This window comes from Chiloscyllium punctatum, chromosome 5 (assembly GCF_047496795.1).
Source record: "Chiloscyllium punctatum isolate Juve2018m chromosome 5, sChiPun1.3, whole genome shotgun sequence".
In the NCBI taxonomy this organism is placed as follows: domain Eukaryota; kingdom Metazoa; phylum Chordata; class Chondrichthyes; order Orectolobiformes; family Hemiscylliidae; genus Chiloscyllium; species Chiloscyllium punctatum.
The window spans coordinates 118,575,838-118,598,514 of record NC_092743.1 but is presented as its reverse complement, the minus strand read 5'-3'; the positions used below and the strand labels follow the sequence as shown (position 1 = coordinate 118,598,514).

Genomic DNA, 22,677 nt, shown 5'->3' with positions numbered 1-22,677 from the left:
GCACCATCATACAAACAGTGGGCAGCATGGTGGTAGTGGTTAGCACTGCTGCCTCACAGCGCCAGAGAACCGGGTTCATTTCCTGCCTCAGGCGACTGACTGTGTGGAGTTTGCACATTCTCCCAGTGTCTGCGTGGGTTTCCTTTGGGTGCTCTGGTTGCCTCCCACAGTTCAAAAATACGCAGGTTAGGTGAATTGACCATGCTAAATTGTCCCATAGTGTTAGGTGAAGGGGTAGATGTAGGGGAATGGGTCTGGGTGGGTTAAGCTTCGGTGGGTCGGTGTGGACTTGTTGGGCCGAAGGGCCTGTTTCCGCACTGTAAGTAATCTAATCTAAAAAATATGTCAGGATACTCCAACTCTGTGGCCCACTTGGTTCCATTTTCTCACAGTAAATATACCAACTTGAGATTTTTTCTTACCTGGAGTGGATGGTCTTTCAAGTATGTTCAACTGGTGATAAATGAAAGCCTGACTATCATGAACAGAGTCCATATCAATCTCTTCATCTTCTTGAGAATTAGAAAACTAAAATAAAATAAAAATTCAACATAACTTCCTCATAAGGCAGAAATGTCACCGTGCAATTTTTGTATGATAAGATTTTAAAAATATTAAATAGCTAATATGTAGTCATTACAAATTTGTTGTAATCAGTCCACAGGGCTACTTCATTTTGGTTATTTAAAACAGTAAAATACACTAAGTTATGAGCAAATATTACAGTGGAGCAATTGGTTTTAATATGTGTTGCCAACAAGTCAGACTAACATGGAGGCAGAGTTGCAGCTATTTGCACCTGGAGTTCTTACAAGGTCAAATCTTTTCAAGGCATAAAAATCTCCCTCCTCTGCAAAAGAAAATTTAAATATTTACAATAACAAGTCAGTCCGTAAGTTACCATAATAGAGAGGTGTTTAGCGAGTTTTGAGTAGATTTGTAGCTCAGGTTGAGGTTCTAGATGTAGATTTGCTCGCTGAGCTGGAAGGTTTGGTTTCAGATGTTTCATCACCATACTAGGTAACATCAGAGAGATCCCAGATGAAGCACTGGTGGTATGGTCCGTTTTTAAAGTTTATTCTTACGTGTGTCTCTGTTTGGCTTGTCCTAGGATGGATGTGCTGTCCCAGTCGAAGTGGTGTCCTTCCTCATCTGCATGTAAAGATACTAGTGAGTGGGTGTCATGTCTTTTTGTGGCTAGTTGATGTTCATGTATCCAGGTGGCTAGTTTTCTGCCTGTTTGGCCAATGTAGTGTTTGCTACAGTTCTTGCAAGGTATTTTGTAAGTGACATTAGTTTTGCTTGCTGTCTGCATAGGGTCTTTTAATATCATTAGCTGCTGTTTTAGTGTGTTGGTGAGTTTGTGGACTACCATGATGCCCACAACCCATGCAGTCATTTCCAAGATGTCTTTGATGGAGGGGAGTGTGGCTAGGGTTTCTGGACGTGTTTGGTCTGCTTGTTTGAGTTTGCTGCTGAGAGGTCAGCAGACTGTGTTCATTGGGTACCCGTTCTTTTTGAATAGGGAGTATAGGTGATTTCCCTCTGCTCTTCATAGTTCCTCTGTATTGCAGTGTGTGGTGGCTCATTGAAATAATGTTCTAATGCAGCTTCGTTTGTGGGTGTTGGGATGATTGCTATTGAAGTTCAGTATTTGGTCCATATGTGTTGTTTTCCTGTAGATGCTGGTTTGAAGTTCCCCATTGGCTGTTTTCTCTACTGCGACATCTAGGAATGGCAGTTTGTTGTTGTTTTCCTCCTCTTCAGTGAATTAATACCTTGCAAGAACTGTATCAAACACTACACTGGACAAACAGGCAGAAGATTAGCCACCAGGATACATGAACACCAACTCGCCACAAAAAGACATGACCCACTCTCACTAGTATCCTCACATACAGATGAGGAAGGACACCACTTCAACTGGACGACACATCCATCCTAGGACAAACAGAGAGACGTACGAGAATTCCTAGAAGCATAACATTACAACCGGAACTCTATCAACAAATACATTGACTTGGATCCCATGTACCACCCCCTGAGAAAAATAGGAAATGACATCATCACAGGAAATTCGTCACCAACCCAAGGAAACCGAAACACAAATAAAAAGCAGGCCACACCACCAATGCTTCATCTGGAGGCTCACTGATGTTACCTAGTATGGTGACAAAATGTCAGAAACCAAACCTTCCAGCTCAGTGAGCAAATCTACATCCAGAGGGGTAATTTACTGAAATGCTGAGAACTTGTGGTGAAGAATTTATCTGGAGATAATATTGTTTTTTCCCCCAGTTATTTATAATACAGTCTGCTGTACCTGTCTATCAAGTTGTTTTATTCTTCAATGTTTTCCTGGAAACCTACACTTCATCTAGTTGCTCTCGTAGTTGTTTGATTTCTTGTGGGGTTGCTGCTCAATTTCTCTCATGAGAGAATCATCATTGCTGCCAGTTATTTCTGAAATGAATACAGCTTCTTATACATATGCATTATGTATTTCTATCTGTTTTGTACATCTGCCATTCCTCCAGCATTGCTTTGGATTCAAGCTAGATGTTTCTGCAGCTACTCATACTGAACCTGATTTGTAATACAGGTTAGTTGCTGGTGATCTTCCCATAAAGTGGTAATATTTGGACTAGATTGACGACTCAACATATGGCGCATCCTGCTTCTTTTCTTGCTCTTTCAACTATTTGCTCATATTTGCGTACTAAATGGAGGTATCACTCAAAGACTTCTTCATCTCTGAGAATGTATTCTCAAGTTTAACGTATTCTGAGCTTGCTGTTCAGGCTTTGATCTCAAAAGTTTCATTTTTTTATTCAACAGCATTCAGCTGAGATTTTAGGTCCACTCATTCAGATGAAAGTTAGGTGTTCCACTCTTCTTTGGTATTCAGTTCTGCAAGTGTTTCTTGAATAGTGTGCTACAGTTTCTGTCAGGGTCTGATGTTTGAAGAATTTCATGCATTGCAACTAGTGCAGTGTCACAGCATACTGATATACATATTTGCAATTGCTGATTTAGTATTGACCACATCCCAAAAACATTTGCACAACCCAAGCACATTAATTGTACTTGCACATGGAATTGATGAATCGTTATGGATCAAGAATTTTATATTTGTAGAGCTCTTTATGGCTTCCCACTGTGGGTACATGCTTTTCAGAATTTGCAGGGTAGTATCTTGTTATTTGCCCATGCAGCAGTTTATGTAACAAATCATTTTAGAAAGTTTCCATAGTTGTGATCACTAACTAAACAGTACTGTCTGTCAGATCCTCATTTGGGAAATCACCAAGTTTCTTTCCTCTGTATCTGTTCATGAAGTGGTCTATGGATTCTGGAAGTTTCTAAATGACACAAATTCTAGTTATGAATATAGAAACTCAATAAGTCCCAATTGGTCTTTTAATGTAATCCGTATGTGTTTGCGTGTCTTTTGGTTCCTCAGCTGTTACTCCTTACACGTTAAATCCACACGGACCTTAAATCCTACTGGTAACCGAGCCTGAATTATTTGCTTTTCTGTTTTGGGCACATCAGAATCTAAAAACCATAGCTCCCTGAAATCCACATGAACATTTAAAGCTCAAAAGAAGTCTGCTGTATCCCAAATTAAACTTTCAAGTTTCGTAGACATTCTGACAAAATGCCTTTGACCTTCCTTAAATGGCTATTAAAACATTCTGTGCACAATTTTAAAAACCTTTTTTGACTTGGGGTCGGGGTGGGGGAAGAGGGGAAAGGAAGAACTACTGTTTTTAAATTTTTTTGAAAGTTTAAACATATTCAATTCAAACCGAGCTCTAAGGACATTTCTTAGAACAAGTATTTGAGACCACTCAATCTTCATGATTTCTCTTATCTTAGAAAATGGTGGAATTTTCCTCTTTTCAAAATGGCAGTGATGGGCCTCTCTGACTTCTTAAACTTCAATTAGAGTTTGCTGGGCCTCAACATTGTTTCCCTGATCTGACTGGTTTGTTTTAACTTCCAAAACAACTTTTTTGCAGCACCAATGCAATTCTGCTTCATGTACACAGTTCCAAGTCTTCAATTTTTCTGGGGTTTTTTGCATTCTGTTTTGTTAAAGGCATAATTCATTAAAAGCTAATCTCACTGCTCTACAGCATTTTCTTTTTCTGTTTCTTTGCAGATTTCCTTTTACTGCTTCTCTAAGTATTTTGTGGATTCTTCACACTTTGGTTGTTGCAAAGTGCTCAACAGCAACCCAACTGCCAGTCATGTCATATTGATGATACTGCTCTAAGAATCACTCAGAGCTAGGAGGCTTAGTTTACTTAAATTGGTAAAACACAGTTTGTAAAATAAATATTACAGCACAGGAACTGCTTTCAATGCAAGTGCTATCTGCATACAACTACCTGGTAAGAGAATTTGCAGTGTTATATACAGTAGCTGGAGTTCTTAAAGATGAAGTCTCCTAAAGGCAAAGTATTCATACAACAACTTGTACTCAATTCCTTCCTTCTCCAAGCTTCCCTTTCTATAAACTTGTTAGCTTAACATCAATACAAGGGAAAATTCTAGAATTCTGATCATAGGGATAGAGCCCTTTGAAAAAAATCACGTAACTAAGAAACATGGTGTCATGAAAAGAAAATAATGTTTTCTAAAATTACTTGAAAGCTATACCCAAGAATAGGCAAGAGAACATAGCAAGTGTAGGATATTTTGACTTCCAAAAGTCACCTCAGGTGACTGACTGTGTGGAGTTTGCACATTCTCCCCGTGTCTGCGTGGGTTTCCTCCGGGTGCTCCGGTTTCCTCCCACAGTCCAAAGATGTGCAGATCAGGTGAATTGGCCATGCTAAACTGCCCGTAGTGTTAGATAAGGGGTAGATGTAGAGGGGTATGGGTGGGTTGCGCTTCGGCGGGGCGGTGTGGACTTGTTGGGCCAAAGGGCCTATTTCCACACTGTAAGTAATCTAATCTAATCTAAAAAAAGGCATTTGAAAACGTATCACATAGGAGTTATTGGTTAATGGGCCGAGGACTGATCATGGAACAGAAAACAATAATGGAATAAGAGATATTTTCACTTTAGCAGGTCAGAAAGGATCAGTGCTTGGGCCTCAGCTATTTATATTTTATATCAAAATCATTTTAGATAAATATTCAATAAAGAACATTCAGGTTTTCTGATGATACAAAAGTAGAGTGAAGAAAAAAAAGCTGTAAAGTGGATGCAAGCTAATTTATTATTTACTGACTATTCCTTCCATGAAATGCTGCATCCTCAACAAAATGATAATCCATCCTAACATTTCCAATCACAACAAATGCCAGTTACCTTTCCAGCATCCAGATTCAAAGAACTTTCCTGTCAGTGATACAGCAATTGCACTTTTTTTCAGCTTTGTACACTCTATGCATAATCTGATTTTCAGCAATGTATACAGCAATGCAATCAAAGCACAAGCACAGTCCTGAGTTAACTCTTGCTATTTTAATCTCTCATTCCACTGACATTTGTCCTTCATCTCCCAGATAGTTTCGACAAAGCTCAATACAAGTTCTAGGTCTCATTTTGCTTTTAGCCAATTTACATATTCCTGCCTCAAAATGCAGTTTAAAACTTAGAAACAATACTACTATTTATTCTCTAGGATAGAGAATAGTGGCACCTCAGCCATTGGAAAGGGAGTTAAGTGAGCTGGTACTTGGGACAATTCCTTATTGTACACAGCTGGTAAAGTGATGAGTGCATCCAGGATCTCTGCACATTTCTTTCATGGCACTTCTGATCCACAAGCACATTGTCCTCAGTAACATTTTCCATGCATCTTGCGTCTTTCTCCATTCTGTTGCAACTATTTGTACCTTCTCTAAGCCCATCATTTGTTTTCAAACTTGTATCAGTACTGCCTCCTTCTGCCTTGCAATACCACAAATTTATCACTTAACCACTCTGGTCTTTCAGCTTATCACAGATCTCCCCACATTGCTATTCTGCACTGATTAAAAGCTGATAAACTTCCAGTTCTGATGGCAGCTGATTCATTTGAAATATTGAATCCACTTCTCCCTCCATAGATGCTGCCTTACCTGAACATTTCCAACAAGTTAGTTTAGGTTAATTTGACGAGTTCTCCATTTTCTAGAAACTGTATTTGGAATGATTTAAGAGAATACCCTTACTTTGATTTTAAGCTTAACCTTATTATCTTCATCCTTCTCCAGAACCTGCCCGGGCTCCAATGGGGAACCAAGTGGGGTCTCAGCTTTTCTCTTTATGCCCTGCTGAACTGCAGACCCAGTGGATGCAGAATCTTTGGTAAGATGCTCCTCTTCCTGGGAAACAAAAAAAACCATGCATTTATATAGTTTCTTACAGGGCCACAGAAACTTCTCAAACAAAAACAAATTGCTAGAAAAGCTCAGCAGGGCTGGCAGCATCTGCACAGATAAGACAGAGTTAAGATTTCTGGTCCAGTGACTGTTTTTCAGAACCCTCTGAAGAAGCGTCACTGCACCCAAAATGTTAACTCTGTTTTGTCTCCATAGATGCTGCCAGACCTGCTGAGCTTTTCCAATAATTTCCGTTTTTGTTTCTGATTTCCACCATCCACAGTTCTTTGGGTTTTTTGTTTCCTACAGAATCTTTTCAACTGCTTCTCAAAGTAGTACTATTGATATTCATTCATTTCCAAAATGAGTGGACACGCATTAGCCGATCTGAACATAGCAGGGTTCACAAATGAGAGAGATAAATGACGAGCTATACTAGTGATTGTTGTGGTGATGGATTAAAAGTTCTGCATTAAAATTTAATGGGCAAAAAGGACAGATCTAATCTGAGAGATGCCACATCAGTCAATGCAACAATTAACCAGTACTAAAGACAGATATCAAACTAGGCTAGGTGAAATACCTTGAGTAAGACTAATTTGGAGTTGGAGGGCCACTATTAAGCTAAGGTTGACATCTGAGATTAAACTCATTATAGATTTGTAATCTTGCTGCTATACTGCAAGAAAGGAAGAACATCTTTCACAATTTCAGGGTGCCCCAAATCACATTATGACCAATGGAATTAGACTTCTAACCTCTCATACATTGATGTTAATTTGCACTGAAACTTCTTACACGTGAGAACAGACAACAATATTTGGGACCAACAGATTATCTCCTTAACCAATGACATTCAAGGACTGAAAGGAACAACAAATGAGAAGAGGAAACAGGGTCAATTAGAATAAAATTAGATAATGGAAAGAAAAATAAACAGCAGAAGACTGATTAAGGAGAGAATTGGGAAATTGAAAAGTACACTCAAATTTCAAAACTACAATTCCAATGATTCTCTATCTTCAGGAATTAATCCATAGTTTTAAATACAGCAAACCATGTTTTAAAAAGGCACCTTATGAACTGGCACTCTCAAACTGGCAAAAGTTCTGATTTCCCCAATGTTCAAACAGTCAGCTGAAGGTGCGAGTTAAATGGTTCTCTACTGCTAAAGTTTATTTAAGGCAAAGTTGCATTATTATTTAAGTGATCTATGCTGTAAATTAAGCATAGCAGCGATGTGTATGCCTTCTGCACTACATTTCTATTACTGTGTTCTTACAATGATTATGTGGATCTCTCGATCAACTGGTACACTCCAGGTTCTATAGTTGCCAGCTTGAAAAACGTTTGGGGTATTCCCATTTTAAATCAAGGAGTTTAGTGGAAATGTAGGAACATTATTGTAGTCATTAAAAAGATAACTGCACTCAATTACTCGTCCAAACTTTATGGTGAGTTAGACAATGTGCAAATGGAGCAAACGTTTGAAACTTAAGGCAAATTGAGAGAGGTCTATTATTTTCGCAATGGACTGAGGAACGCTGAATTTATTTTTGCCATTATGAAAGACAACAGAGAACTGATGGCCACAGGAAAGGAAAAAAATGAAAGGTAAATTCTAGAAGATTATTTGGTAAAGATTTATGATTTACTCTGTTTTCAGATTAGAAGTTTCACTATGAAGCAAATATTTAGAATTAAAAATTTCATCTGATTAACTTCCCTTGAAAATCTGACAAAGAAATGAAAAATCTCCAACCTAACTAACTTGAAGGCAAGAGTCTTGGATTAAAAGCGGTTCTGTCAGAGAATGCAAACCTCTGTAGCATTTTGTTTTGTAGCAACAACATTAAAAAAGTTTTAGATTAGATTACTTACAGTGTGGAAACAGGCCCTTCAGCCCAACAAGTCCACACCGCCCCGTCGAAGCGCAACCCACCCATACCCCTACATTTACCCCTTACCTAACACTACGGGCAATTTAGCACAGCCAATTTACCTGACCTGCACATTTTTGGACTGTGGAAGGAAACCGGAGCACCCGGAGGAAACCCATGCAGACACGGGGAGAACATGCAAACTCCACACAGTCAGTCGCCTGAGGTGGGAATTGAACCCGGGTCTCTGGCGCTGTGAGGCAGCAGTGCTAACCACTATGCCACCGTGCCGCCCACCTGATGACCTCACAGAACAGACTACTTGTTGTGAAGGAGCATCATCTGAAACGTTCCAGCACAACTAGTTTAGCCTGCAACCACACCTACGTAAAGATCAAACTTGCTTGATCAAGGTTTTCAGCATCTGTAGGAGTTTCCTTAATTCTGATGGAAACAATATTTATAATGACTTAATATTCTGGAGGGAAGGAGATGAATGAGAATTAAATAGTTGAAACCACTGCACTTCAACTGTGCCTGCTATCTGATTCCAGAATAAAGGAGACTCATTGCAACAAAATAATAGATTTGATTATTTTTAAATTATGTCCAATAAATACATAATTAGCTTATATAATACAGTCAAATGAACATGGTGCTTCTGTGACAATGCTGCTCTTTTTACAAGGCTATTCTGTCCTTGTTTTTTTTTGAGAGGGTCGTAAACGCATAAATTCTGAAATGTCTGGTTTGGATGGGTTTAAGGGTCAATTTGATTATAGCTGACAGAAGCTTTTTGCCTGAGGCAGTACAAGTTTAAAAAAAACTTGTACAATGAAAGTGGAGTGGCCAGTTCTCCCAGCTCAGTTTCTCTCTGGTTTAGTTTGATTGTTGGTTTCAGCAGTCTGACTGTTCAGAGCTGCTGGTCAGTTTAAGCTGGGGAATCCAAAGAAACAGCTACAGTGGAAGGAGGTTCCATGCTAAAACTCTTTGCCATCTCTCTCTCCTGTAAGAACCCGTGTCTGATTTTACCTTTTTGCCAATGGGGGGTTTATGGGGACTGTTATAGGCATTTGGAACAGCATCATTAAGTTGCGATAGAATCCATTGGGATTTTAAATAGTTATGTTAGTCTATATTTTCTCTTCTGTTGGTTTTATTTAGTAATCTTGCAAACAAATTCTGCTTTGTTTAAAAGTGGTTGGGCCAGCTGCATCACGCACCTGCTTAACACAACTAGAAAAGTTAGGGTCTGGGCTACTTAATGTTTTGAGGGGGTCTGGCCTGGTCCATAACATTTCAGAGAAACGTTATCAAACATAATCCAATAATGGACCTCAAGGAACAGCTGACCAAATACTTCGTTGAACAGGGAAGACTTCACAACCCTACTATAAAGGCAGAACGAAGGGAAACTCAGAACTTAGTGTCTAGACAACTGGTCGTTGGGGAACAATTTGGAACAAGGATGAGAATTTTGAATTGAAGATAATATTAGTTGAGCAGATGTTTTAGTAACAAATAGACTGAAAAGAGTTGAATCAGCATCAAATTAATTGTTTCAAAATACTGTTATTTACTTACATTAATCTGGAAGCCAGACATTATGCCTGCATTGCCTACAGTCTCTTGTCCACTTGTTCCCGTTTCAGGTATAATAATAGGATTTAGAACAGTCTTCTTTTCCTTCAAGTTGAGCACAAGACCTAGCTCTGGCAGAGGAAGGCAAGATGGTCTGCTGAGGCCAAACAAGGTATAGTACACATCCACTGCATCACAGCGAAGTCGCCAGTCATGGGAAGTGCCTTTAAGTGAATTAAGAATCATTGATGCTTTCAATTAATTGCAGTACTGATTTTCAAAACAGACATCACTTATTTCAACTGATACATAGAACCTAAAGTAATGGCAGCATGATGATTCTGTGCATTGAGAGTGGAGCCTACTGCATGGATAAACCTGCTGCTGAGATGCTGTTCTCAGCTGGGTTGTTGTGCAGCACTGCAAAGCAGAATGGTGCAAGTTGTACTTGGCTCCTATATTTTGAATCTAGTTCTCAGTGTTAGTGAAATAAAAATGCACAAAAATAGCTTATTTTCTGAAGGTAGACTTTCATTTTTAATATTTTTATATTTAAAGTTATCTGCTTCGAGCTAGTCAAGGAGCTAGTTCTATTTCAATCCTCTACTTTTATGAAATTCTTATTAAGCAATCATGAAGACATTGTTATTTTTCAATCAACTGCTAGAGTTCAGCTACTAATATTAAATAAGGTGTATTTTACTGAAGTGGCAAGCAACATCCACAACACACAAGTTCCTAGTAATGATAGTTTTGAAGATATAAACTAACCATCACACTTTGATGTTCAGTGACATTACCACTGTTGAATATCTAACATCTTGGGGGTTACCACTGACCAGAAACCAAATTGGACAACCTAAATAAATACCATGACAGGTAAGCAGCTTGAAATTCTGCAGTGAGTAACTCACATTCCGTCCAACACCATTACGGTCAGATAGCATTTGAAATATTCTGAGCAGTTTTGGGCCCCATATCTAAGAAAGGAATTGCTGGTCTTGGAGGTGATCCAGAGAAAGTTTACAAGAATGATCCTGGAGATAAAACGCTTGTCATATGAGGAGCAGTTGAGGGCTCGGTTAGCATCTTCAAGAATGAAGAAAACCAAATACGGACACTTTTGATGAATTCAGTCTGCCATCATGACCTCACTATTCCATAAAGCTCGAGGTTCTGTCATGATTATTCTCTACGAATTCCCACAATGAACTTTATCCTTGAACTGCTGTATTCCAATGCAGCTAAATTAGAGCTAGAGGAACAGTACTTCAGCTTTCCCTGGGCATGTTTTGGACTCAACATTCAGCTCAAAAACTTTAGATCATAAACTTTGTCCCCATTTCATTTCTCATTTTCCTCAACTCGTTTGGTTTTTTTTCTCTCATTACACTCTATTTCTCATATTCTTTGTTTGTACATCAAGTATCTGCCTGTTTTAAAGGTATAGTACACTACTACACACCTTCATAAGAATTGAAGGACTTAGAGAAGCACACAGGGTGTTAGAAAATTTACAATGTAACTTTTGGTTCAGAATAGCGAGCACTTGTGGGTTGCCTGGAGATAAAAACAAATTCAAATTCGGCCAATCAGTTTAAATGATATCCCAAAAAAAACAGAGTTTGATTTTAGGATATTGACAATATTAAAAACCAATGAAACAATCTGATGTTTTGGGGAATAAGACCAGGTAAAATTGAACACTTAGCGAGGAGAACTGCCAAGCCACCAACAAGTACAGACTGCCTGAAACACAGCTCTTAAAAAAAGGTACCTTTACCCATCAATGACCTGTAAAACAAAAATCCCTGAGAACAAGAAAATCTACAGAGGAAGATACAATTGGAAGATTCATTAGTGCCTGGTTTTGAAATTTGCATTTTCGTAAATCTTAATCAAGGGTTTTATCAGACTAGTATTATAGAAAGGAAAGTAGAAGATAGGTGTCGTAAATAGTTGAGAGTTAATTACTCTTTTAGACTTTAAGGAATAAAATTGTTAGTTTTTACTTTAAATAGCTCTTGGCTTCTCCAGTTTTCACAGATTACAGCACGGGGTGACTCTTTTCTGTGTGTTGGGTTTAAATTAGCAAAGGGAGGTTTACTCCTTGTCGTAACACTGCCATACAGATCACCTCTGAATAAATAGCATTTCATATTTTGTTCCATTACTGATATCTTTGGGCTTGTATTATGGAGGCTTTTATGCAAATTAATTTCTCCCGTCTCCTAACCCATTGAACATATTGCTTTTTGTTATTCTCATTTTCTTCAGTTGCAAACTGGAGTCATTGAGGCCCTTATCACCCAGTACTCATCTCTTGGTTTGCCACAGTGACTAAAACACAATAGTCATAACAGATGGCTAATACATTATTGCATGCCAACTACAAGAAACTGAAATGCACATTATGCTGCTTATGGTCACAGACAAGTAAGGGAATGTGCATACAAACAAATGCATCCTGAGGAAATGGAAGCTTCATTTTAAGAAACCTTCAGGTTTCCCTCTCTCTGATAAAAGAGTGTAAAACAAAATAAAAACAAAAGTGCCAGAGAAACTTAGCAGGTTTCAGAGCATCTTTGGAAAGAGAAACAAAGTTTATGTTTTGATTCCAATATGACACACATTCTTCCAACTGACAGCCTCTGTACGTCCCAAATATATCAGTGGACCCAAACTGCTCAATATTACTATTACATCAAGCAACAACCTCGAAGGAGAGTGATGCACAGCTCACTTTAGTCTTTTTCATATTTCTTTAGTGAAGCAGGCATCTTACTTAGATAGTAGTGAAGAATGTTGTGTAAGAAAATTTCCCCCCCACCACCCCTGAGCAGAAAGCCCTTCTGTCTCTCCTCCAAATCCTAGAAGCTTCAAACTCTGTCCATTCTCCCAGTCATGTTGTATTTCAAGCCGATTGATAAATCCATCTAAGAACTCAATGTTCAGCATCTGCCAAAGCACTTTGTAGAGTTTTGAAACAACTGCAGAAAGCACCACAAAAGTACAGAATTGTAGCAATGGCCAGAATTCAACTAGCAATTCAGCTTTAAGTAGCTGCTGATTCCTTTATGTAGTGCTTGTGGGGACTTCTTCCTGTTACGTAAACATCCTCAGCTGTGCAAATTTGAGGGGAAAGCCAGGTGTAAAATTACAGTACTATCATAAAGTCAGCTTTGCAAGTTGACCAGTGTTACCTTTCTGCTCTCTTTACCTCCAAAAGACAGTGCGAAAACCCACACAATGGCATTTGGCATGCTTTATGCCACAAGTGCACATGCTACAGCCACCATTCTAGAACTCTAAAGTCACTATGAAACAGAACTTCTCGTCCCGTAATTTCACAGCAACAGCTAGGAAAATTAACTGCAATGGAAATGAAACTCAATTTACTATCATAATAAAAATATTTCAACAGCCTCAATGTGAAATCATGCATTACAATTTAACAAAATATATCTTTCGTTGGATTGTTTTGATTTCAATTTTTAACATGGAATTAAATTACAGAAGGTATAATTTTAAGAACCAATGGCTCTCATATACAGGGACATTTCCTCAAGCTCCAGCAAATGCTCAGTCTTAGGACTTATCAAAACTGGGTAATTGTACACACTGAAGCCAAGGATAAACTCAAATGTAATCAATAATCTATATGGCACACAGAGAAAGAGTAAATTGCCAACAGTCTCCCAATAACCTTTACAGACTCATTAAATCTTCAACATTAAATTAAAGCAAAAAATAAATCCATTTCATTGCAAGAAGATACCATAAAATAATGACGTTTGTATGAAAGGCTCTGTTCACGAGCCAAGTATTGTGAAACAGTGCATTAGTAATCTGGAAGACTTTGTACAGTAATAATCATAGCACAGATCAAGAGGCCCCTGATAAATCCCAGCTGGCCCACTTATTCTGAGCAGAATGAGACCCTATAGCCCTATATACAGGATAACTGAAAGTCTGGTTTGTGTTACAAGGCAGAAACACCAACAAAATCGAGATGGTCACAAACTTTACAGAGTTATGTCATTAGCTTAATTCAAAGATACATTATTTGAAATTTGCTTCCGAACAGTTCTTTGCAATTCATATGCAGTTATAGCAGCATTCCTTCTCCACTTTTATGAAACAGAGTTTCCTTGCATTAACCAATCCCCACTAGATCTTTAGCTGTGCTCCACAAACACATTTGGTCTACCTATTAAGTCAATGGCCTAAAGAGCCTTTGTTTTTGAAATGCGAGACTCACCGGTAAAGTCAGTATTTATTGCCAGTCCCCCACATGCCCTCAAGCTGGTGAGCTCTGATTTTTTGGGCTGGAATTCCACGATTTTAAGCAAACAATTGTAAAGAAATAGCAATTTTTAAGTCAATGCGGAGAGAGACTTGAGCTGAACTTGCAGATGATTATATTCAAGATATCTGCTATCCTGTTGGTCTAGGTTGTAGAGGTTTTTAGTTTCTAAAGTGCTGTTGAAGGAGTCATCACAACTCTGTTAGGTGTACATACTGCTGCATGGTTGCACAGGAACTAAATGTACAAAGTGATTGGAGAATTACAAATTAAGTGAGCTACTTAGTGATGAATGGCATGCCGTTTGGGTGTTGTCAGAGTTGCACTCAACAAAACAAGGAGAGTATTCCAACACACTTCTGAATTGCAAGTTGTAGATATTGGCCAGCCTTTGGAGAGTTGGGGTCATGTCTCATACTTGTTCCTGCCATAGTATTTCTATAGGTGGCCAAGTTCTGGTCTGGTCAATAGTAATTCCCAGAATGTTTATGGCATGGGAATTCAATGATGGTAATTCCATGAGAAGATGGTTGGAGACTGTAATTGCCTGGCATTTGTGTGGTGCAAATAATACTTACCGCTTATCAGTCGAAGCGTGAATACTGTTCAAATCATGCTGCAGGCAAGACTGATTCTTTCAGTATCTGAAAGTTTGTAAAAGGCAGTGGACATTGTCCCCACTTCTAACTTTATGTTCAAGCAAAGGTAACTGATAAAATAGTTGGGCTGAAGATACTGCCCTGGGTAAGTCCAAAGGGATTTCCTTGGGAGTCTCACTAATTTAACTGTAAAAGGGCTCCTTAATGCCACAGTTGGTTAAGAAATGCTTTGATGTCAAGTGTAATTACCTTTGGAGTTCAGCCCTTTGTCCATGTTTGGAACAAGGCTGTAAGGATGTCAAAAGTTGAGTTGGCCTGGTAAAACCCAAACTGGGAATCAGTAAACAGGTCACTTGTGCAATGCCATTTGATAGCACCATTGAACAAAACTTTTCATCACTTTGCTGCTGAGCAGCAGCAAACCAATAGGTCAGTAATTGGCGAAGTTAGACTTTTGCAGACAGACAGGCATACCAATTTTCAACATTGCAGGGTAAATGTCAGTCTTGTAGCTGCACAGAAATAGTTTAGTTTGAAGGTCAGCCAGCTCAAGAGCACAAGTTTTCAGTATTACTGCCAAAACGTTCCAAATGCTGATGGACTCTGCAATATCCACTGCCTTCAGTTGTTTTTAATATGTTGTGGAGTGAATCAACCTGGCTGAAGAGAGATTTTTGGGGTTCTCAGGGGAGGCAGAGATGGATCAACTTGACAATCCTGGCTGAAGATGGATGCATATGCTTTAGCCTCATTTTCTGCATTGATTTGCTGGGCTCTGCCACGTTTGCAGTTTGGGATATTGGTAGACTCCCCTCTTCCTGTTAGTTGCTGAATTGTTCACCACCATTCATGATTGGATGTGGTAAAGTTATAAAACTTGGATTGGATTTGTTGTTTTGGAAACTGGTTAGCTGTATCATGTGACATTTCTACTGTTTGGCATCTATGTTTCATCAGAATAACTAAGTGCTCAACATGAATGACAATGGATTCATCAGTTGAGGGGGGAGTGATCTGTATTAATCATCAGGTTTCCATACACGTTTGTCCCAATGCCACAAGACTTCATAGACTTCTGATTCAAATGTTGAAGAATGATATGGCTACTCCCTTCCAACTACATGCTGTTGTGCCACCACCTCTGCTGGTACTGTCACATTAAACACAATTTGGAAAATTCACTGAGGATATCAAGGGCCTGCAAAGTACACAATCATAATCCCCACTTTTAGCTATGCATGTCCATGCTCCAAGCATGCCCTTTTGCAGTCTTCATTGAACTAGAGTTGATTTCCTGGCTTGAAGGCAATGGTAGGTTGAAGAATATCCAGGCCGCAAGGCTATGTATTGTAATTAAATACAATGTTGATACTACCACAGGGCCCCAGGAGTGCCCAAATTTGAGGTGCTAGGTCAGTTCTGTAATGAAGATGAAGATGTGCACCGTACCTTTAAGAGAAAGTGAATGCTATTCTGAACTGAGAGCTTACAAGCACCTGTGGTGACAAAAGTAGCAGTCCCAGAGTATACTAGAAAATTGAAAATAAGTTTTGGTTGCTATTTTGACAACAATTTGAATTTAACCAATTTAAATTAGCCCCAGGATACGAAAACCCAATTGAGTTTGAATTTATTGTTTTGCCAACATCGAACCAATGAGACGATTGGATGTTGGGGATATAAAAATACAAACATTTTGAACATTGCGGAGAGAGCAATGGCCATTAAGAAAAACCCAAGAAATTAGGAAACACACTTTCAAAAAGGTACCTTTTCACATAAAACATATTTGCAATAAAAAGAAAATGACCCAGGGAGATCTTCAGCCAGAAGAAGACCGAGACAACATGGATTTAGTAAGGGGAGGTCGTACCCGACAAACCTGCTAGAATTCTTTGAAGCAGTGACAAGTAGGTTAGATCAGGGAAACCCAATGGATGTGGTCTATCTAGACTTCCAAAAGGCCTTTGATAAGGTGCCACACGGGAGGCTGCTGAGTAAGATGAGGGCCCATGGTGTTTGAGGTGAGCTACTGGCATGGACTGAGGATTGGCTGTCTGACAGAAAGCAGAGAATTGGGATAGGAGGTTCTTTTTCAGAATGGCAGCCGGTGACAAGCAGTGTCCCACAGAGTTCAGTGTTGGGGCCGCAGCTGTTCACATTATATATTAATGATCTGGATGAAGGGACTGGGGGCATTCTAGCGAAGTTTGCCGATGATACGAAGATAAGTGGACAGGCAGGTAGTACTGAAGAAGTGGAAAGGCTGCAGAAGGATCTAGATAGTTTGGGAGCATGGTCCAGGAAATGGCTGAAGAAGGTCAATGTGAGCAAATGCGAGGTCTTGCAGTTTGGAAAAAAAGAATACAAGCATGGACTACTTTCTAAATGGTGAGAAAATTCATAAAGCCAAAGTACAAAGGGATCTGGGAGCGCTAGTTGAGGATTCTCTAAAGGTAAACATGCAGGTTGAATCTGTGATTACGAAAGCGAATGCAATGTTGTCATTTATCTCAAGAGGGTTGGAATATAAAAGCAGTGATGTGCTGAGACTTTATAAAGCTCTGGTTAGGCCCCATTTGGAGTACTGTGTCCAGTTTTGGGCCCCACACCTCAGGAGGGACATACTGGCACTGGAGCGTGTCCAGCAGAGATTCACACGGATGATCCCTGGAATGGTAGGTCTAACATACGAGGAACGGCTGAGGATCCTGGGATTGTCCTCATTGGAGTTTAGAAGGTTAAGGGGAGATCTAATAGAAACTTACAAGATTATACATGGCTTGGAAAAGGTGGACGCTAAGAAACCGTTTCCGTTAGGTGGGGAGACTAGGACCCGTGGGCACAGTCTTAAAATTAGAGGGGGTCAATTCAGAACAGAAATGCAGAGACATTTCTTCAGCCAGAGTGTGGTGGGCCTGTGGAATTCATTGCCACGGAATGCAGTGGAGGCCGGGATGCTAAATGTCTTCAAAGGCAGAGATTGATAAATTCTTGATGTCACAAGGAATTAAGGGCTACGGGGAGAATGCGGATAAGTGAAGTTGAAATGCCCATCAGCCATGATTAAATGGCAGAGTGGACTCGATGGGCCGAATGGCCTTACTTCCACTCCTATGTCTTATGGTCTTATGGAGACCAAAGACGACAGTGGCTGTGTTGTTTTGAAATCAAGTGGATGTAAATTTAACAGGTGTCTTATTAGAACAGTATATTGTTATAGAGTTGGAAGCAGATAAGAAGCAGTTAAGAGAAAGGGGGCTTAGTTGTGATTAGTTGTCTAATGTTCACTTTTAGAGTTAAAAAATAAGTTGATGTCGTTTTCTTTAAATACTGGAATTTGGGAGTTCTGTCATTCATTTTAACAGATTGAGAGACAATGTGAGCTTTTCTGGGTGGTTGGCTTATTAACAGAGAGGTTCACCGCCACGTCGTAACAGTTCATCAACAGTCACATGTGAGGTGCCGGAAGACTGGAGTTGGCTGTCATGGTGCCACTGTTTAAGAAGGGTGGTAAGGACAAGCCAAGGACTATAGACCAGTGAGCCTTGTCAGTGGTAGGCAAATTGTTGGAGGGAATCCTGAGGGACAGGATGTACATGTATTTGGAAAGGCAAGGACTGATTAGGGATAGTCAACATGGCTTTGTGCATGGGAAATCATGCCTCACAAACTTTTTTGAAGAAGTAACAAAGAGGATTGATGAGGGCAGAGCAGTAGACGTGTGATCTATATGGACTTCAGTACGGCTTTCAACAAGGTTCCCCACGGGAGGCTAGTTAGCAAGGTCAGATCTTATGGAATACAGGGAGAACTAGCCATTTGAATACAGAACTGGCTCAAAGGCAGAATGCAGAAGGTGGTGGTGGTGGAGGGTTGTTTTTCAGACTGGAGGCCTGTGACCAGTGGAGTGCCACAAGGATTGGTGCTAGGTCCACTACTTTTCATCATTTATATAAATGATTTGGATGCGAGCATAAGAGGTATAGTTAGTAAGTTTGAAGATGACATCAAAACTGGAGGTGGAGTGGACAGCAAAGAGGGTCACCTCAGATTACAAAGGGATCTTGATCAGATGAGCCAATGGGCTGAGAATTGGCAGACGGAGTTTAATTCAGATAAACAGGAGGTGCTGCATTTTGGGAAAGCAAATCTTAGTAGGACTTACACATTTAATGATAAGTTCCTAGGGGACAAAGAGACCTTGGAGTGCAGGTTCATAGCTCCTTGAAAGTGAAGTCGCAAGTAGATAGGATAGGGAAGGTGACATTTGGTATGCTTTCCATTATTGGTCAAGAGTACGGAGTACAGGAGTTGGGAGGTCATGTTGCAGCTGTACAGGACATTGGTTAGGCCACTGCTGGAATATTGCGTACAATTCTGGTCTCCTTCCTATTGGAAGGATGCTGTGAAACTTGAAAGGGTTCAAAAAAGATTTACAAGGATGTAGCCAGGGTTAGAGGATTTGAGCTATAGGAAGAGGTTGAATAGGCTAGGGCTGTTTTCACTGGAGCTTTGGAAGCTGAGGGGTGACCTGACAAAGGTTTATAAAATCATTAGATTTCCTACAATGCGAAACAGGCCCTTCAGCCCAACCAGTCCACTCTAATCCTCCGAAGAGTAAATCACCCAGACCCATTGCCCTCTGTCTAATACACCTAGCACTATGGGCAATGAGCACTGAGCTACAAATCTTCATACAAACTTTGAACTATGGGCAATTTAGCATGGTCAATTCACCTATCCTGCACATCTTTGGATTGTGGGAGGAAACCCATGCAGACATAGGGAGAATGTGCAAACTCCACACAGAGTCACCTGAGGCTGGAATCTAACCTGGGACCCTGGTGCTGTGAGGCAGCAGCGCGAACCACTGAGCCGCCCTCATAAGGGGCATGGATACAGTGAATAGACAAGGTCTTTTCCCTGGCGTGGAGGAGTCCAGAACTAGGGGGCACAGGTTTAGGGTGAGAGGGAAAAAAAGATATAAAAGAGACCTGAGGGGGCAACTTTTTTTCACGCAGAAGGTAGTGTGTGTGTGTGGGGAATGGGCTGCCAGAGTAAGTGACGGAGGCTTGTACAATTGCAGCATTTAAAAAGGTATCTGGATGGGTCTATGAATAGGAAGGGTTTGGAGAGTTATGGGCTGGATCCTGGCAGGTGGAACTAGATTGGGTTGGGATACCTGGTCAGCATGGACGAGTTGGACCGAAGGGTCTGTTTCCGTGCTGCACACGCAAACTATATAACTTTATTAGCTCCAAGTCTACCTAATTTAGCACACAGATTGTGCAACAGCAAACGTTGGAGAGTACCCTCAATATGAAGGATCTTTGGCTTCACAAATACTGCCTGGTTGTCACTCTTAACTTGTAACAGGTAGATTTGTAATAATATGCTCAAGAATGTTCTTCCTTCATATTGGTTTTCTCATCAGCCGCAGCAGGCTGAGTGGATAACAGAACTCAGTCAGCTCTGTCAGTAATGGCTGCGGCTGAGCTATGCTGGAGATTGTGTTCGCTTATGATTGTGCAATGCTCAGTACAACTCCTCAGGCTCTGAATTGTCTATGTCCAAACACAGCAATGATTGGATAATAGCCAGACTTTTGGCCAAGTAGCAAGTAACAGGCAACAGGCAAAGACGGACTCCAATGAGAGAAAATCAAACCATCATTATCATTGCTGAAGCCCCAGCTCCCACTATCAACATGCTGGGAGTTACCACTGATTACATACTGAACAGGACAACCCGTATAAATAACCAAAAGAGCAACTAAGAGGTTAGGAAACTTCCAGCAATTAAAACACCTCAAGTCCCAAAAGCCTACAGGCTACCTGCAAGTCAGCCTCTAGATGCCTGGAGAGTGCATTTCCAACACACTCAAGAAGCTGGTCGTCAGCAATGTTTGCTTAACTATATTTGTTAAAACTTAGAAAATAGATGAAAGGATAAGCCATTCTACCCATCGCATTTGCTCTTGACTCAATAGGATCATAACTGCTCTCTATCTCAAAGCCATACTCCTCCTCACTTCTCATATCCAACGATGCCTTGTTCTCCAGAAATCTACTACTTTCATAAATACATTCATGACTTGGCCTCCACAAACTTTTATGGTGCAAAACTCCATAGGTTACCACCCTTCAAGTGAAGGGATTTCTCATCATCTCAATCAGAAATGATTTATTCTGTATCCAGACAGTGACTGCATGAATCAAATCTCAACAATTCCCAGCATTGCATTCCTACCAAAATCCATACCATAGTATTGACACCTCTGTCGGAGTTGTCCTGCCAGTGGCTAAAAGCTAGTCATGAAAACATTGCCAAGGGAGTTGGACTGGATCTGCTGATTCTGTTTTCTGTAGGCAAGTTGATGCTAAGTGCTTGCTCTGGTAATAAGCCCAGAAGTAATCTTTTGCAGAGGCCCCAAAAATATCATTTAAATTTTCAAGAGAAAAGGAACATCTCAATGGTTCCTCTCAATTGCCTTTCTTCCTCCAGAGGCAGAAAGCTCCAAGCTTGGCACAGCAAGTTGAAAATGTCAGTTGGTGCAGTTCCCTAGCAGAAAGTGTGAAGAATTATGTTTTTAAAAATTGAGTTACAAAAGCAGCTGGGAACTTCACATCCAAGAAATGCTACGTACACTCATGTCATTCTTCATATTTGCCCAAGTTTTATCAAGTTCTGCAACTTTGATCATATAAAAAAAGGCCAATCAACTGAATGCTGGCACTGAGAATTCAAGTGCTGTTGGACACACACAAAGCAGCTGATGTATCACTGGAGAAAGTGATCAGCTAGGTGCAGGAACAGACAGTCTATGATTTTTCTGCGGTTGTCGCAGCACCAGGAGCACATTATTGGCTCCTTACGAATGTCTCCTTATGAATTGCATAAAAATGCCTGCAGTCTATTTCTCCAAATGAGCAAATACCAGCATGTTTGATGCAAAGGTGTGTAACAAAATCTTTGCACCAATTAGTAAGCACAGAAATGGATTAAATATTAATCATAAATTCAGAATGTTCATTTTGTATAATAAAAGTTGGAGAAATTAAAACCATTACAATTTCATGAAGTTTGAGGAAGGATGATTGCAGTCAGCATTGTAATCCAACGGTACAAATGAAAGCTGCAATATTAATTAGGCACACCCTTCTTTCCTCACAGTGTCTAATATTCTAATCAGTTGTCACGCGCTTATTTGTTTTATTTCTCCACAAGTATTCCTATCAGTAATAAAACCAAATTATTGGCAAGTTAATTTTCTTTTCAAAATGATATAAACTATACCTTAACCTGGGCAATCTCTAACTTCATCCCTTCCCTTCCTTGATTTTCTATCTTCATTTCAATGTGTAATCCTAAATTATTGACTGATATTCATAACTTGGCACAGACTCCCACAAATACTTTGACCACATTTTCTCACAACGTGCTTCCTTTGAAGATTCTTTTCCCAGCATTTTAAACTCCATTGCACCAGTTTCAATTAAGCAACCTTCTATATTAACACTTTTGATACCTCTTTCTCTTCAACCAAGTCCTCCTCAACAGCTGCCAAAAATTCCCCCCCCCACTCCTGAACCTTTGTTCACAACCCTTCCCCTCCTTAAGATATAGAGTTCTAATTGCTCCCAACCTATACCCTATCAGCATCCACATTTAACGAATCATTGCACACCATTTCTGCCACTTTACACATCTTCCCTTTCGCTCCACTCACCATTTGAAAGCATTTCTCTGGTGCACTCCTCAGTCAGCCCCAACACTACTCCCTGCTTCCCTCCTTGTAATGTTCCTTTTGCAAATTTGCATGCACGCAAAGTATTTTAACTACATACTTAACTCTTGTCTCTCCTCATCCAAAGCCCGAAGTACCCCTTCCAAATAAAACAATAATTTACTTGTACTTTCAAGATATGATATTGTATTCCCTTCTCATTATGGGGTCTTCTTTGACTGCTTTGCACAACACCTC

At 40.0% G+C, this 22,677-nt stretch overlaps 1 protein-coding gene across 1 annotated transcript in view; it reads right to left on the bottom strand.

The window, feature by feature from the left end:
- taf2 (TAF2 RNA polymerase II, TATA box binding protein (TBP)-associated factor) overlaps positions 1-22,677 on the bottom strand; it is a 96,272-nt gene that overhangs the window by 3,591 nt on the left and 70,004 nt on the right. The window contains exons 23-25 of the mRNA XM_072571207.1: positions 9,789-10,009; positions 6,175-6,327; positions 423-528 (exon numbers count right to left, since the gene is read on the bottom strand). Coding sequence (XP_072427308.1) covers positions 423-528; positions 6,175-6,327; positions 9,789-10,009 — 480 coding nt within the window. The remainder of the gene's footprint in view (positions 1-422; positions 529-6,174; positions 6,328-9,788; positions 10,010-22,677) is intronic.